This window comes from Rhamphochromis sp. 'chilingali' (genome assembly GCF_963969265.1).
Source record: "Rhamphochromis sp. 'chilingali' genome assembly, chromosome: 8".
Classification (NCBI taxonomy): domain Eukaryota; kingdom Metazoa; phylum Chordata; class Actinopteri; order Cichliformes; family Cichlidae; genus Rhamphochromis; species Rhamphochromis sp. 'chilingali'.
This window is the reverse complement of record NC_137935.1, coordinates 26154334-26168970: the sequence shown is the minus strand read 5'-3', so window position 1 is coordinate 26168970 and position 14637 is coordinate 26154334. Positions and strand designations below refer to the sequence as shown.

General features: G+C 41.5%; 1 protein-coding gene across 1 annotated transcript in view; it reads right to left on the bottom strand.

Annotated features, from left to right (window-relative positions):
* lekr1 (Leucine-, glutamate- and lysine-rich protein 1) overlaps positions 1-14637 on the bottom strand; it is a 129308-nt gene that overhangs the window by 30409 nt on the left and 84262 nt on the right. Inside the window, exons 7-9 of the mRNA XM_080888370.1 lie at positions 13501-13578; positions 10508-10711; positions 3865-3940 (exon numbers count right to left, since the gene is read on the bottom strand). Of these exons, the coding sequence (XP_080744496.1) occupies positions 3865-3940; positions 10508-10711; positions 13501-13578 (358 nt within the window). The remainder of the gene's footprint in view (positions 1-3864; positions 3941-10507; positions 10712-13500; positions 13579-14637) is intronic.

Below are 14637 nucleotides of genomic sequence, written 5' to 3'. Positions count from 1 at the left end.
TGACAACAGCACTGCACTTGCACAACAGCAAAGCTAATTAAAACAGAAAGAGACTTTGTCATTGAGACAAAGAACATCCTCAGGCTGGTCTCTGATTCAGACCAAGTGTGGCGTTCTTCATCATATAAACAGGAAGGAGGAACGTCACACAAGGCTTTGTCAGCTTTGTCAGTGCAAAAAAAAAAGAAAGAAAAAGCTCGAGACACACAGAAAATAATAAAAGTGGTGTTATCAAACAGCTGGGTAAAAAATATTTATACAACATCAAGATGTCTGGCCACCAAACCCCACACAAAGTTGTGTTTAATTCCTCTGTGGTTTCCCTTGATTCTTATTTGCCTCTTTACTACTAAATTTCTAATATCTTATAAAACACTTTGACAAACGCTGTATTGTTCCATGCTGTGTTGCAGCTCAGTGGTGATGCAAGCTCAAAACAGAAACAACGTCCTAACTCCTTTCACACTATGTGAGAGGAACGCTTTGTTAGAGTGTGTTACAATGATAGCAGTGTGACTGGCCTTGTCACAATGCTGTTGCAGTCCAAAAAAGAACTGTTGGGACATAAAACACCAGCTTTCAGAGCGGGGGCCAAAGTTGCATGCAACATATTTTTAGCCCGGCTTGGCCAAGGCCACCTTGTTTTCTTTCCACCAGCAAAGAGATCAGACAAAGTGTGCACCAGCGCCCGGGACTGGGACCATTGTGATTTTGTATGTGTTTATCTGGTGCATGTGTCTTTGTGCATTTTTTCCTTCAAGTGCAAGAAAAATAGTGCCTGTGGGTGTCAGAGACGAAAATAAAGGGCAGATTGGCGTGTGAAAATGTGTGTATTTGACCTTGTGCGTGCATGCATATTATGGTTTTGGTTTGTTGAACTGTATGAGAGACTAAGATTGCGTGTGTTGGATGAAACGAGAAAACACCACTTCCTCTTTGCTGGCTGAATGTACGTGTGAAGAGCATGGATGGTTTGTATGTGTATATCCTTTTGTGAGCGAGTGTATGTGTGTGTGTATGTACACAGCTGTCGTTTGTATTTAAAAAGCGCACCAGAGTGGCCGCTTCCTTTTCATGGGTATAAATTCATGTGAAATCAGGAAGCCCAGAATGAACAATAACCCATATGGATGTGTGTGTTTGTGTGTGTTCGTAAGTATTTTAGTCCAAATAAAGTATGTGTCAATGTCTTCACATCTATGTGTATTTGTGCTGTGTGTGTTCCAGTGTTATATTTGTGCCCGGCACTTGTCCAGGCTTAGGAGTACAATGCCTAAAGCAATTCTGTAATTATTTTAAATGATTAATTTTAAATTGACAGCCTAGATACAGCTGGTGGTTTGTACACCACAATAGATTAAAGTCAAATAATCTATATATGATTGAAGTGGAGGCTTTTAGCTTTAATTCTAGGGGTTTGGGAATTTGCATTAAGACTTTATTAATTTCTTAAGACATTTTTATACACAGCCCCCCATGTTCAAGGGTTCAAAATTAATTAGACAAAGTAATATAGTTTTAAATATAGGGATTGTTTTTAATACTTGGAAGGTTAATCTTTGGCCAGTCAATGACTGTGTCCTGATGTCCTGATGTCAGGACTGTACTGCAGCCACGCTGAGTAACTTAAAAGCCACGCTTGATGGGTTAAGATCAGAAACCATTTCCTTATGTTGAGAAACTCGTGGGTTGTTTTTGCAGTATGCTTTGAGTCATCATATTACTTGTACTGTGAAGCACTGTCTGTCAGTTTTGCGGCATTTGGCTGAATCTGAGTGGAGAGTATACTTCAGAAATTATCCTATTAGCACTCGCATTATCAATAAACACTAGTGACCCAGTTCTACTGGCAGGGGCACATAACATGACTCCATCATGTTTGACAGATGATACGATGTTTTTCTTCTTTTCCATTCTTTGCTGTTTGACCTCATCTTGGTTTCATCGGTACAAAGAATGTTTCCCAGAGCTGTGCAGCCTCTTTCAGATGTTTTCTAGTAAAGTCTAATCTGGCCCTCTTGCTCTTAAGTCTAACCAGTGGTTTGCACCTTGCTGTAAACTCGCTGTATTTTCATTCACAGGGTGTCTGTTGATTACAGACGGTGGCAATGACACTACTACCTCTTTTAGGTGTGTTCTTGATTTGGTTTGCAGCTGTTTTTCTTAATAACGGAAATAATTCTGTCATCATGCACTTTAGTCATCTTCTGTGGTCTTTCTGACCTTCTTGATGTTGCTGAGCTGCTCAGTGCATTAATTCATTTTAAGAATAAACCAGATTGTTGATTTAGTCCCTTCTAAAGCTTTTTCTCTCTCTGACAGGGTTAGCTGAAAAGCTATTAAAAAATGTAACACTTTGAGTCAAGTATAGATATTATACCTGCTTTATTTTTCATAAAATAATCAGGGAACAGGCCTCACCTTGCCTTGAAACTGCTTGCCAGTCAATTGCCAATTGTCTATCTTGAGTGGTTTTCTGAATAAACACCTTTTCAACATGCTCTGTAATGACTGAACAAGGCTCTCCAAAGGCAACCTGCAACTTTACAAGCTTTTTGGTTTCACCGCAGGCCTTTGCTGTAAGATCGGTTAATCAATACATAACAACAACACTGATTTCTTCCTGCCGAGCCTACGTGAAAACTATTTTTGTCTAGTAATTTTCTGCTGTTAGTCAGCCTAGCGAAAACAGATTGTCCGTGCACTCTCCGTTCAGCTCCTTAACAGATGTGCCTCTGACAGACAGACAGATGGCTCTAACGAGAGAAATGGCTGACGGGAGGGCGGAGTCTTTATGGACTGAACAGAGAGAACACTTCAGCAGCATTATAAATCGCTTTTAATATAACTTTAGAGTATGGCAACCTGTTTAGTCAGTTCTGTCATACTGTTTCTCTCTGATTGCTGCAAGCAGATTTCTTCAAGACTAAGATTTCTATAATGCGATTTCTGGGGTTAAATGTGTTTTAAGGGTGTAGAAGACCTGAGGTAGTGATGGAGATGTGCATACGTCAAGTCAAACATGCTTCTTTGAATTCTTGTCCACAAATATCTTGCTTGTTATGGCTCTCGAGCAAAGCATCCGTATTTTCTCATATAAACATTAATCAGCATAAGCAAAAAAGAAAGAAGCGAGACAGAAAGCAGCTTAATTTCCTTCTTTTTTCTGGTGAAATGGCCTCTTTGTTGTGACACACAGCAAAACCTCAGTGACTTTTGCCGCCAGACAGGCAGACAGTGTACTGTTTGACTAATAAAAGGCAGATTGGTTTTGTGTGCGTGTGTGTTTGTGTGTTCAATTTATCTGGTGTTAAACAGACTGGTGGTCCTGGTGTCTTGTAATGTTGTCCACATTGTGTGAGTCAGGATTCTCCCTATTAGACTCCTCTGAACTGTGACAACAGCTTGGACGCTCTCCTAAACGTTTGTTTACGTCAGCACTCGGGAACTGAATGTCTGACATCGGTAAACTGATGCACTCATTTCAGCATACAAAATTAAAACAATGCATTGTACAAATTACACTGCTAGTCATCTGCTGCTGACAATGCGTCTAGGATGGTGTTTATTTTATAGGACTGGTATTAATCTTTCTTCCACGTAATTCAGCTGCACCGTGTTCATGTAAATGCTTGACCACGTCAAAATGATCTTAAGATGCCAGGCTGCTCAGGGTGCTGTGCAGTGCAAGCATTTGAAAGGAGACAAATGGGGCATTTTTGGAAAATAAACGGTGGAATAAATAAAAATCTGCTTAAAAAACCCCAAAAAACTGAATGACTACACAAACTGGCTTAGTAACATATTCTTTATTGCTGTGTATCAGTATTTAAAGATTTATTGTTCATACTGATAAAGACTTACCTTTGTGGCCAGCTGCTTAGTGAAGTCTTCCTTCATCATATTAAGGGCTCTGCCATGAGATTCTAGCATAACATCCCTGCAAACACGCACAGTTCACTCATTAAAAATATCCTGCCTTGCAATAAAAACAATCTACTGCACATGTGATACAATTCTTCTCCCTTTTATGTAAATAGGGCAACATTAAACAAGCATCCACTGTGGGGGAGACAACATATCATCAGTTCAACTGCAGCCCTAGGACAAGATAACTCCTTTCCTTACTCGATACAGCAGAAATAGCAGCCATCTGTTTGTAAAGCCAGACTGTAGTGACAAAAATTTGACCAACTGTCTGAGACCAAATAATGCACTCACAGTCCCTGGCTGCTTTTGACTTTAACAAAGACTCCCCTGCCCACTGCGTAAATGAAAAAACAAAATACACACATAAACCACCTACAGCCCACATACCACAGACATGCTAAAGACATAAAAGCTCAAAAATTGTCTGTGTGAAGTCTAAGAAAGAAAGACAGTGTGGGAGATAAAGCGGAGTCAGCTAGAAAGGGTAAACCTCATTGATTTGTTGATCTTGTGTCCAAATATTATATGTCACTTCAGCAGCTGGTCTGCCTGATAAGATGTGAAGGAGCATAAATTCAAGGCCACAGTGAGACAAGCTGAGCTTTTTTTCCCTTCTTTTTTTTTCTTGCAAATGTTTATACAGAGTAATTTGTAGAAAAGGCTCACTGAGGGAACCCGGAGCAACATTAAGGCTTAGAAACTAATACCAAACAAAAAGCAGAGATCCTGTAGACACATATGAATATTGAATTGTCATTAACTGGCTGTGTGCAGGAAGGTGAGGACCCAAATGCAAAACTCACAGGAGCGGGACGTGAACTCAAAAACACAGCTTTATTGCTGGGAAAAAAGGCAAAACGGTACAAATCTAAACAGGGAAAATACATAACTAATCACACGGGGAGGCACACAAGGAGACGCGACAAAGGACTGAGGGAGACGCGGACATAAACACACAGAAAGATAACGAGGGACGTGGGAGCACACAAGGAACGCAGCTGACACGAATAATCATAACTAGACGGGGCAGGACCAAACACAACACGACCTACACTGATTATCGAGACTATCAAAGTAAAACAGGAAGTACACTGAGACGCAGGCTGGAGGGGGAGAGAGAACACGGAGGAGCAGAAGGGAGAGCACAGACATGACGGGCTGGGGAAACATAGAATAAAACAGGAAGGGAAACGAGGCACAAGAACTCACAGATACACAGAGGGCGACGTGAGGGGAAATCTAATAAACCATGCTGACCAGAATAACCTAGGAACCATAGGATACAAGAGAACTCAAAAATAACACAGAACAATCAAAAATGCACGAAAATTCAAAACACTGGTCAAAATGGCATAAAACATAAATCATATCAATAACATCAAGCATGCTGTCGCACACACACACACACACACACACACACACACACACACACACACACACACACACACACAAAGTGGCATGAGAACTCATGCATGTGTAACAGAGATTAACAAAGTGTCTCATGCATGTAAGAGGCATCATCGGGCAAGGAACAGTCTTGTACGATGGGTGTGCGTAGAAGCACGCACACAGATGACTCTGTGCATATCTGATTGTGGAGTAGACGAACTACAGTATAATAATAAAGAGCAACAGCTATATTCCAACTCCTCCTGCTCGGGCCAGACACAATATTATTCACTCCACTGGGTCTGGCTAATCGCATCAGCCTACTCACCCCCCCCCCCCCCCACACACACACACACACACACACACACACATACAATGAAGCATAAAAATAGATGCAGACTCTTGGGTGCGTGTAGGAGATTTCATTCTGCTGTGATGGGCCATCGGAGTGTAATCGCCAAACAGCACAACTGAATTCTGTAAATCAATAAATCCTGTTCAGTTCCTTCTAATGATTTCTCCTTATTGAACTGAACTGTGTAAAGTCACAAATGTTAAGAATAAGATATTTGTAATCCACATACAACACCCACTGAGGCACTTTAATTCCTAAGAAGAACCCAGAGCTCAACAGCCTCTTGGTTTGGGTCAATAATTACATAAATGTAATCATATAAATCTTTGATCAGTAGAAAGCCTTTGTTGTCGAAACAATGGTGAGAGCTAATTACAGTCAGGTCCATTATTTGTTGGACAAAAACAGAGTTTTGCTGTTTTGCCTCTGTACACCACCACAGTGGATATTAAACCAAAAAATAAGGACTGTGGCTGAAGTGCGGTTTACAAAAATGCTGAGTGTTTAGGAATTACAGTCATCTTTTATACACTGTCAAAGGGTCAAAGGTAACTGGACATCTGACACAGTTTCATGGCCGTGGTATTTCATGACGAATGATGCAGATAAAATATCTTTAGATAATTCAAAGTGTTGAATCAGTATTTTAGAGCATCTCACCGAGACCCAAAGAGATGTCAGTGCAAGTGAGGCTATCATTAGGCTGAAAAAACTAAATAAACCTGTCAGACAGAAACTTTAGGAAAAAACAACAATCAGGTTCATTTTTTAAAAAGAATGAATTCTCTGTGAAGCTCAGCATCACCAAAAGGCCTAAAAGACCAGAAGACTAAAGTGGATGATGACAAAATTATTTCCATGAGTAAGAAAAACAACTTCACAACTTCTAGCAAAGTCAATACGGTGCACGAGGAGGCAGGAATGTCACTGTCAGAGTTTACAGGAAAGAGAAATTTACAAGGTGCAAACCACTGATTACACTCAATTACAAAAAGGTCAGATTAGACTTTACCAAACATCTAAAAGAGCCTGAATCGGGTCACCAGTGTTTATTGATGATATGAGTGCTGATAGAAAGAGCAGAAGGAAGTGTGAAGTGTACAGGGCTGTACTCTCTGTTCAGGTTCAGCCAAATGCTGCAAAACTGACTGGGCAGGACTTCACAGTATGAATGAATAATGACTCAAATCATGCTGCAAAAGCAACCCAAGAGTTTCTCAAGGCAAAGACATGCCAGTGGCCAAGTCAGTCACCTGATCTCCCCTCAGTAGAGCAGCTTTTCAATTATTAAGTACAAAACTGAATTAAGAGAGCAGCTGAAGGTTGTTGCTGTAAAAGTCTAGAAGAGCATCTCAAGGTAGGAAACACAGCATTCGGTGATGAAAATTGGTCCTAGACTTCAATTATCTTTAAGCCTCCACATGAAAAATGAAAGGACTGCTAAAGGTCAGCATTCAGTCACATCATAATTGAACAGAGAGAAAAACTGTGTGTTTGTCCAATAAATTAGGAAACCAAGTGCAGATTAAGTTATATTTCTAGCAAATGATCCATCAGTTGGTCGTTTCAGCGTCGCTGCAGCGCTCTGGGCAGCAGTGACTAGGCAGTCATATTTCAAACAGCTTAAATACTGTTAATCTAATCAAAGCATATTCCTGGTGTCAGTTTAAATGTTCGCTGACTGATAACTGACTGAGAAGCAAGGATTGGTGTCATTTGTCCATTCAACTGCTTAGAGAAGTACATTTCATTGCATACTCAGTATATTGAGAAAAGGACTTTTTCTTGCCTGTTCTGAGTATGTGTGTTTTCTAAAGCACAGAGCCTGAAGATGTTTTTCAGTTCAGCTGGTGAAGACGAAGAACCCTCCAAGTTAGGATCTGACAGTTTCATGAAGCTGAAGACTTAATATGTGAGAAACTGCTGATGCATACAATATTTGTGTATGCCTTTATGTGAGTGTTTTCAACAGCGTGTGCATGTGTTTCACAGTCAGATATAATTCCCCTCTGATTATCAAATAAGTAGACCCCCGCAGCTATGCAGTGTATCAGACCTTTTAAATTTGCAGTGAGTGCGTGTGTGTGTGTGTGTTGGCATGTGTGACCCCCTGGGAAGCGTGAGCGTGCAAGTTCAGCCCTCAGAAGGAGGTCTCGGGGGATTACAGGGAGGAATGATGGGAAAATCCGGGAACACTCTCTCGTTCACTCACACGCCAGGCTGCTTTTAAGGACAGGCAAATGTGTTTTTGTGCAGAGTGTGTGTGTGTGTGTGTGTGTGTGTGTGTGTGTGTGTGTGTGTGTGTGTGTGTGTGTGTGTGTGTGTGTGTGTGTGTGTGTGTGTGTGAGTGGCTGTGTGCAGCGGGTGCTGCCTCATCAAAAGGCACACTCTATTTGCCTACTTCTGCTGATAAAATCTGTGTGCGCACACACAGACAAAGAAATTAAACTGTCCGCACATCACAAAGGCAATTTCCACTTTTTTTCCCCTTTTTTTTGCGTGTTTGTGAATAAACAAAGCGGATCAACAGCTAACACAAATCTCTGCTGACATAATACATCCTCAGGGACACCACTCTCCACCTGGAAAGATGATGAAGATTTCAAAGGCGAGAATCTTCCCACACTCACACACACTTTCAAAGCTTTCGAGCTTTCAAAGCACAAATGGGCTGCCTTGTAAAGAAAAAATTGACATAAATTTACAGCAATAGCAATTTATGAACTGTTAATAAAAAAAAAGGAGGGAGAGCCATAATAAAAGTCAAGAACCAGACAAGGATGATATAATACTTTCCACCCAAGAAAACAGTGAGAAGATCAAGAGTACACCAAGAGACGAGCTTAAAAAAAAACGACAGCGAGAGAGAAGGGTAAACACAGATGAAGGCGATATCTTAGATGTGTGGTTGAAATAAATCTCCTCTATTCTTTTATTAGCCTATATAAGAAAAGCCAGAGGCATTAAAACTGCTTCTCTGTGGGGCTAGAACGAGTTTGCTCTCGAGTTCATATTTGTCACGAAAACTCTGCAGCTTGAAACCACTGGAAACAAGCCCTCACCCATTTTTGGATGAGGAAGCACACGGATACTCCTGACCTCTCTTGACTTTTAAATCTTTCACTCTGAACCCGCTTTCTGCCACTTTTTCTTTCCTCCTTCTCCCTCCACTTTTCCTCTCCGCTCCGTCTCTCTGTTTTAAACTTTGTGTCAGTTAGACTGAATCAAAGGCACGCTGTCAAGTTTCGTGTGTGTGTGAGTGTATGAGTGAGTGTGTAGATTGTGTGCGGCCCCTGTGACCCATGCTGTGTGCATGCGAAAGCCAGACAGTGTGTGAAGTAACCACCGAAACCACAGTCACAGTCTCCATCCCTCCTCCCTGAAACACTCCTAGCCTTCTACCTCCCTCTCTCTTTCACTCTCCTTTCCTACTTTCTATCCTCACTTTCTCCATAATTTGTTCTCCTTTTTCCTGCCTCCTTCTGCTCTCTTCACCGTCCCTCTGTACTGACCTTCTTGTCCATCCCTGCAATTTCACCACTCCCTCAATCTTACTCTGGCCTGGGGAAAATTTTGCCTGCCAGCTGTTAAGATTGCCCTTTCACTGTCACTTCACAACTGCTTTTCATCGGCAGCTATTTAAAGAGCTGCCGTTCCGAGTTAACGTAGAGATGATGGGGTGAATTATCCTTGCTGCTGCGACTGAGTAGTAGCAGTAATTTGGCTGTCTTTATTACACAGCTGCCACTTTTACTTTCAATCTTGTTTTTTAGTCCTTTTTCACATATGCTCACTAAATGGCTTTGCATATACCATAAAGCATAAATAAAGTACCTATAGTTCCTCTACTGTACTACTACATGTAGTGTAGGCTGCTCTGAGCGGTCAGTAAGAATAGAAAAGTGATATATATTAAAGATGATTTGAATCCTTACAAGCAGACCAAGGATTATTACATAGTAAACTAGTAAACTAGCAAGCACAGCCTGTGGCTCATGTGGTACAGCAGGCTATCTACCAATCAGATGGTCAATCTCTCCTTGGGCCAGAGTGAACCTCAAGTTACTTTCAAGGCATCCATGTGAATGTTAGATAAAATAAATGAGTTGGATCGATGGATACACGTGTGTTTGGGTGAATGATACTTGCTCTAAAGAGGACGCTGAGCACAGAACTACGACGAGTGTTTCTGCTCAAATCAGGCAATAAAAGTGCTGGAAGGGGATAATGTGCAGCACATACTGTAGAGAGGAATGTGTGCCTGTGGGTGTGCGTCAACAGGGGATAAAGCTGGACCCAGGTAGCGCTCTAAGTGGAAGCACAGAAGGAGTGGTGATAAGACAGATGCTGCAGATGTGTAGCAAAAGTCTGTAATGTGAAAAGGGTGAGAAAGACCAGAGAACTGCGAGTCCTTTCATGGGTCGCTGGAGGTCGGTGGAGGTGGTTAAGTTGTCTGCAGCAAGAAAAAAATAAAGGGCTTTTGTTTCACGACATTTCACCAGCAGCCACAGAGAGGGTGAATCTGTGTCTGTGTGAGTCATGAAACTTTACAGGTGTGAAGATGAAAAATGCGACAGTATACCATCCGAGCTATGGGGCCCCATGTCTCCTTCCCACGCCCCTGTCCCACAATTGTCTTAATTTTTTGTGTATCTGTAACTCCTAAAATTGGTTGCTTTTTCTCCACATGTGTCTCTGTTACAAACTCTGATAAGATTAAATTACTGCTGTTTGTTTCACTGGCAGCACTTTTATAGATCAAAGTTAGCACCTATGCTGCAAAATGATGAACTACAGAATAGAACAGAATAGAACAGAAGTCACAGTCATCACCTTTCTTTCTTCAGCTCTCTTGTTTCCTGCTCTGTATTCTCCAGAGCTCTCCTTAGTTGTGTCACTTCCTCTGCAGCTGCAAAGTACTTCCGGTTCATCTGCTCCTCTCTCTGACTGCAAGACAACAGCTGCTTCTGCATTGCATCACATCTCTGTTGGCATGACAACCACCTCTCATGTTTCTCCTCCAGCTCCACTTGTAACCTATGAAAAAGACACATAAGATGAGCGTGCACACATGGCAAGGTTTGCTTTTCAACTCTGTACTGACAGGTCAACCGGTCTGTGTAAGCACCAAGGACAGTCTGTTAGATAAGAGAGAAGCCGTTCATTCTCCAACCTTATCAGATTTCCAAAAGTCAGGAATCCAGCAGGTGAAAAAAAACTGGGACTTTTAAAGTTCATTGGGCCTCATTTACTAACAGTGTGTATACACAAATCTACGATTTATCAATATTTTTGGCTATGAATTTGTTCGTACTTTAGGAACAAATTTATAAGTTACCTTTTTGTGCGTACGAACAAATACCAGCGGCTGGAATTTAAACACAAGTCTAAGCCTACTACTACTACTGCTACTAATAACAACAATAATCAATCTGATTATTATTATTGCCTTTTGGACAGTATATACAGCTGTCTAAAACACTGTGTTCATGACTACAAAAGCAGGCATGTAAAGGAAATAAATACTACAGCTGAGGAAAAGCATAGCCACGCTATGGAGGAAGCTCATTTGCGCCACTTGTATCCACGATCCCATTCTTTTGGCTCGTGACCATGGGTGCAGGTGGGGACGTAGATCGATGAGCTTCACACTCAGCTCTGTCTTCAACTCAAGAGACTGGTGCAACGCCCACATAACTGCAAACGTACATATTCCATTACCTCTTATCATATCTTAAATGTTATTATCTTCCATTAAAAAGGACTTCAATCATTGCCAGATGTCATCACTCCGAGTCTAATTTCTTGGCACTGTGCTATGGGTGCTGGAGAGTCAGGTTTTTTTTTTTCAATTTCATATGAGGAGTTTCTATTCGGGGCTGACAGATCACGTCTTCCTTGTCCTTTGTGCAGGGTAAGAACGTTTCCATGCACCAATTAGAAAATGATGTTTCCTCCTTTATTAGTTTTAATCTTTTAACTTTATGCACATTGCATCAAGCAAAAATTCAATTATATGCAACATTCTCTGACTGGGGGAAATTTGTTTACCATTTAAACCTATTTTCTGCATTCTCCAGCATATAAAATAAAATACTTTTTTGTGTTTACACTCGCTCTTTCAAATAGATGCAAGTAAAACACAGAAAAAATAAATAAAATCAAAGATTCAACAGCACTAAGTCCTGTCACTGTTAAATCCATCTTCACCTGTTAAGCAGGAGCGGTCATGTCAGTGGGGAGATCCGGGTGTCTCTCTGTGAATTTCACATTCCCGTAGCAGCGTGCTCGGTGCTCGCTCAGATTTGAAGTTAAATCTTTTGCTGTAAAAAGAAGTTTTCTTCCCGCAGACAGTTAAAAAGCAGACACTAATGTTTTTGTCACCTTTCACAGAATCAAACTCAAAGTAATGTCAGTACTTTCAAGCTTTAAGCACTGCATGGTCGTACTCTCCCCCACACTCCAGATTATCCATTGTTGTTCTACACACGTCTGTTGTTGTCACGGACGTCGCACGCTCGTACGTCATTGTCATGAGACACTCTCACAAACAAAATCACGGTTTAGCAACGCAGTAACACAGCTTGCTTACGGGAGAGTAACAGTAATCCAATTACTTTTTTGCAATAGTAATCCATTGCTTTACTGGTTACTTGAAAAAAGTAATCAGATTACCGTATCCATCTCTGGTCCAGAGTACCAAATTTACTTGACTGTTCATTCATGAAAAAACACAGGAGAAAAATAATGAACGGGCAGGTGCACTATCTACGTTGGTCACAGATCTCGATGCTTTATTAGGAGGCAGACAAGCAGGATCAAGTGTTTTTGAGAAAACAGAGAATGAGATGGGCTGACAAAGAAAAACAGAGCTCTAAAGTGGTGTCAAACACAGAAAGATATGGATTCTCTTGTCTGTTCTCGCTTTTATCTGCTTTAAAGGAACATATTAAAGGAAATTGCAGGGACATTCAAATAAACCTATTTCAAACTACGTGAAGCAAGTGTAACTGGACAGATTCACAGATTGAAGTTCAATTTCGAAATCAGTACCTGCAGCGTTAGAAAGCAGGCACTCATTGGTTTCCCTACAGAAGCCAAAGTGTTTTGACCAGATAAACATTGTCTTTTGGTACCTATGGTCTCCATTTTTGGGGCAGTTTAGTAAATTGCTGTCTCCTGTTACATTTTCAGGTATGGGGGGATGTTTCTTCAATCTCTCATCCTTCTAAAATAGCTTCCACCTCCCCTAGCGGAGCACCGCTTTATGTTGAGCCGTATAGGAGCCAGAGGGTTAGATCAGAGGCTTCAGTGTGGGAGGGGAAATAAATCGACGGTGTAATTGAACGCATCAGGCTGCCAGCATCTTAGAACGGGAATACCAGCAAATACCATGTGAAAAAATACACACCCTACATTTATCGCCTGCATGGAAAGATGAGAGGCCTTGTGGGTATACACATGTGGGTTGTGTGAGTGTGACACACATGTGTGTTAGTGTGACGGACTACTGCTTTACCTCGGCATAGCTACAGTACAGTATGTCTACGGATGCGCGTGTGTGTGTGTGTGAAACGTGATTCCCCGGCAACTAAGAAGTGCTTCCATCTGTCGTGCCAGCCTCACACGAGCTTTGGCTGTGTCGCCGGCACTTTATGGAGCCTAAGATCTCCACAAATGATCCAAGGGCCAACAGTTATACAGCCACCTCTCTTTGGGAGGAAGGAGATGGAGCACAGGAAGAGAATAATTGGAGAAGAATGAGTGGGATGAGAGTTGTGGTTGTGGGAAAGTTGGAGCGTGGAGAAACAGAAAGAGGAGCAAACCTGAGGAGCTTTCCTCTGTGTTCCTTTTCAGAGTCTTCTAGCTGGGACAGCTGCTCCTCACTCCGTCTCTTCTGCTCTCTGGAGACGAAAAGCACATGGCACAGGTGATCATTTCCACCATTTGTTGAGTAAATACATTTATGACCAATTTATGAGCATAGATCTAATATAGCAAGCATTAACTCCCATACCCACAGTTCACATTCAGCCAGAAGGAAATCCATATTCCCTGGGTATGTTTTTTTACAATCTCGAGTGTCACTGTAGAGTACTTGAGCAAGATGCCAAATCAATACAGCTGCTATTCTGCGCACTCCTTGACTTGAATCTCCATGTGGAAGAAGCCAAGCTTAACAATGAATCCTCCCTCTGGGATCAGCAAAAGTTCAAGCATATTGTAACTCTTCGAGCTCAAAAAAGTGCTGCTGTCTGTCAGTTTGCAACTAAATTGAGTTGCTATGTTGTGATTTTAATGTAAAAAAAAAAATTTAGATGGTGTTTTTTAGATCACCTCTTGTTCTATGGGCAGCTGCTGCCTCTTCTCGAGAAAGTAAATCGGCTTTAATTCTAATAGTGCGTGCCATGACAGTGTGTGATACTCCTACCTTCCATGCATACACATACACAGACACACACATACTTTACCCTAACCCCCCTAACCCTGCCGGCTTCTCAGTCTAATCCCCTCTCTGGCGGCATGATCAGTTAATGTGTTTGGGTGTATGCGTGCGTGCCAGTATGTTTTCGGCCGTCTAGCCCTGTGACCTTGCAAACACACGCAACGAGGATATAGACTGAGAAGGCCTGCATGTCTGAGCTCAGAGGGAGGCGGCCTGTTTTCACTTCCAGTGAGACAGATTTTGTTTTTTTCCCCTGACAAACACTTTGGAATTATTTGTACATTTCAACAAAAGTGGATTCACAGCCGGAGCAGCTCCTCACTCTATAAGTTCTGTAATCTGCATTTCATGAGTGATTTGATTGCTTTTTAGTAACAGTTCAAGCTCTAAAAGCAACATGAAATATGTCTAAATGCTTCGCACAGACACCTGAATGAGAATGTGCAGGCCTAAACCAACTGTAATTTCAGCAAAGTTTTAAAAGTGTGGCTTTAGCCTGACCTTTCTGATTATTTGT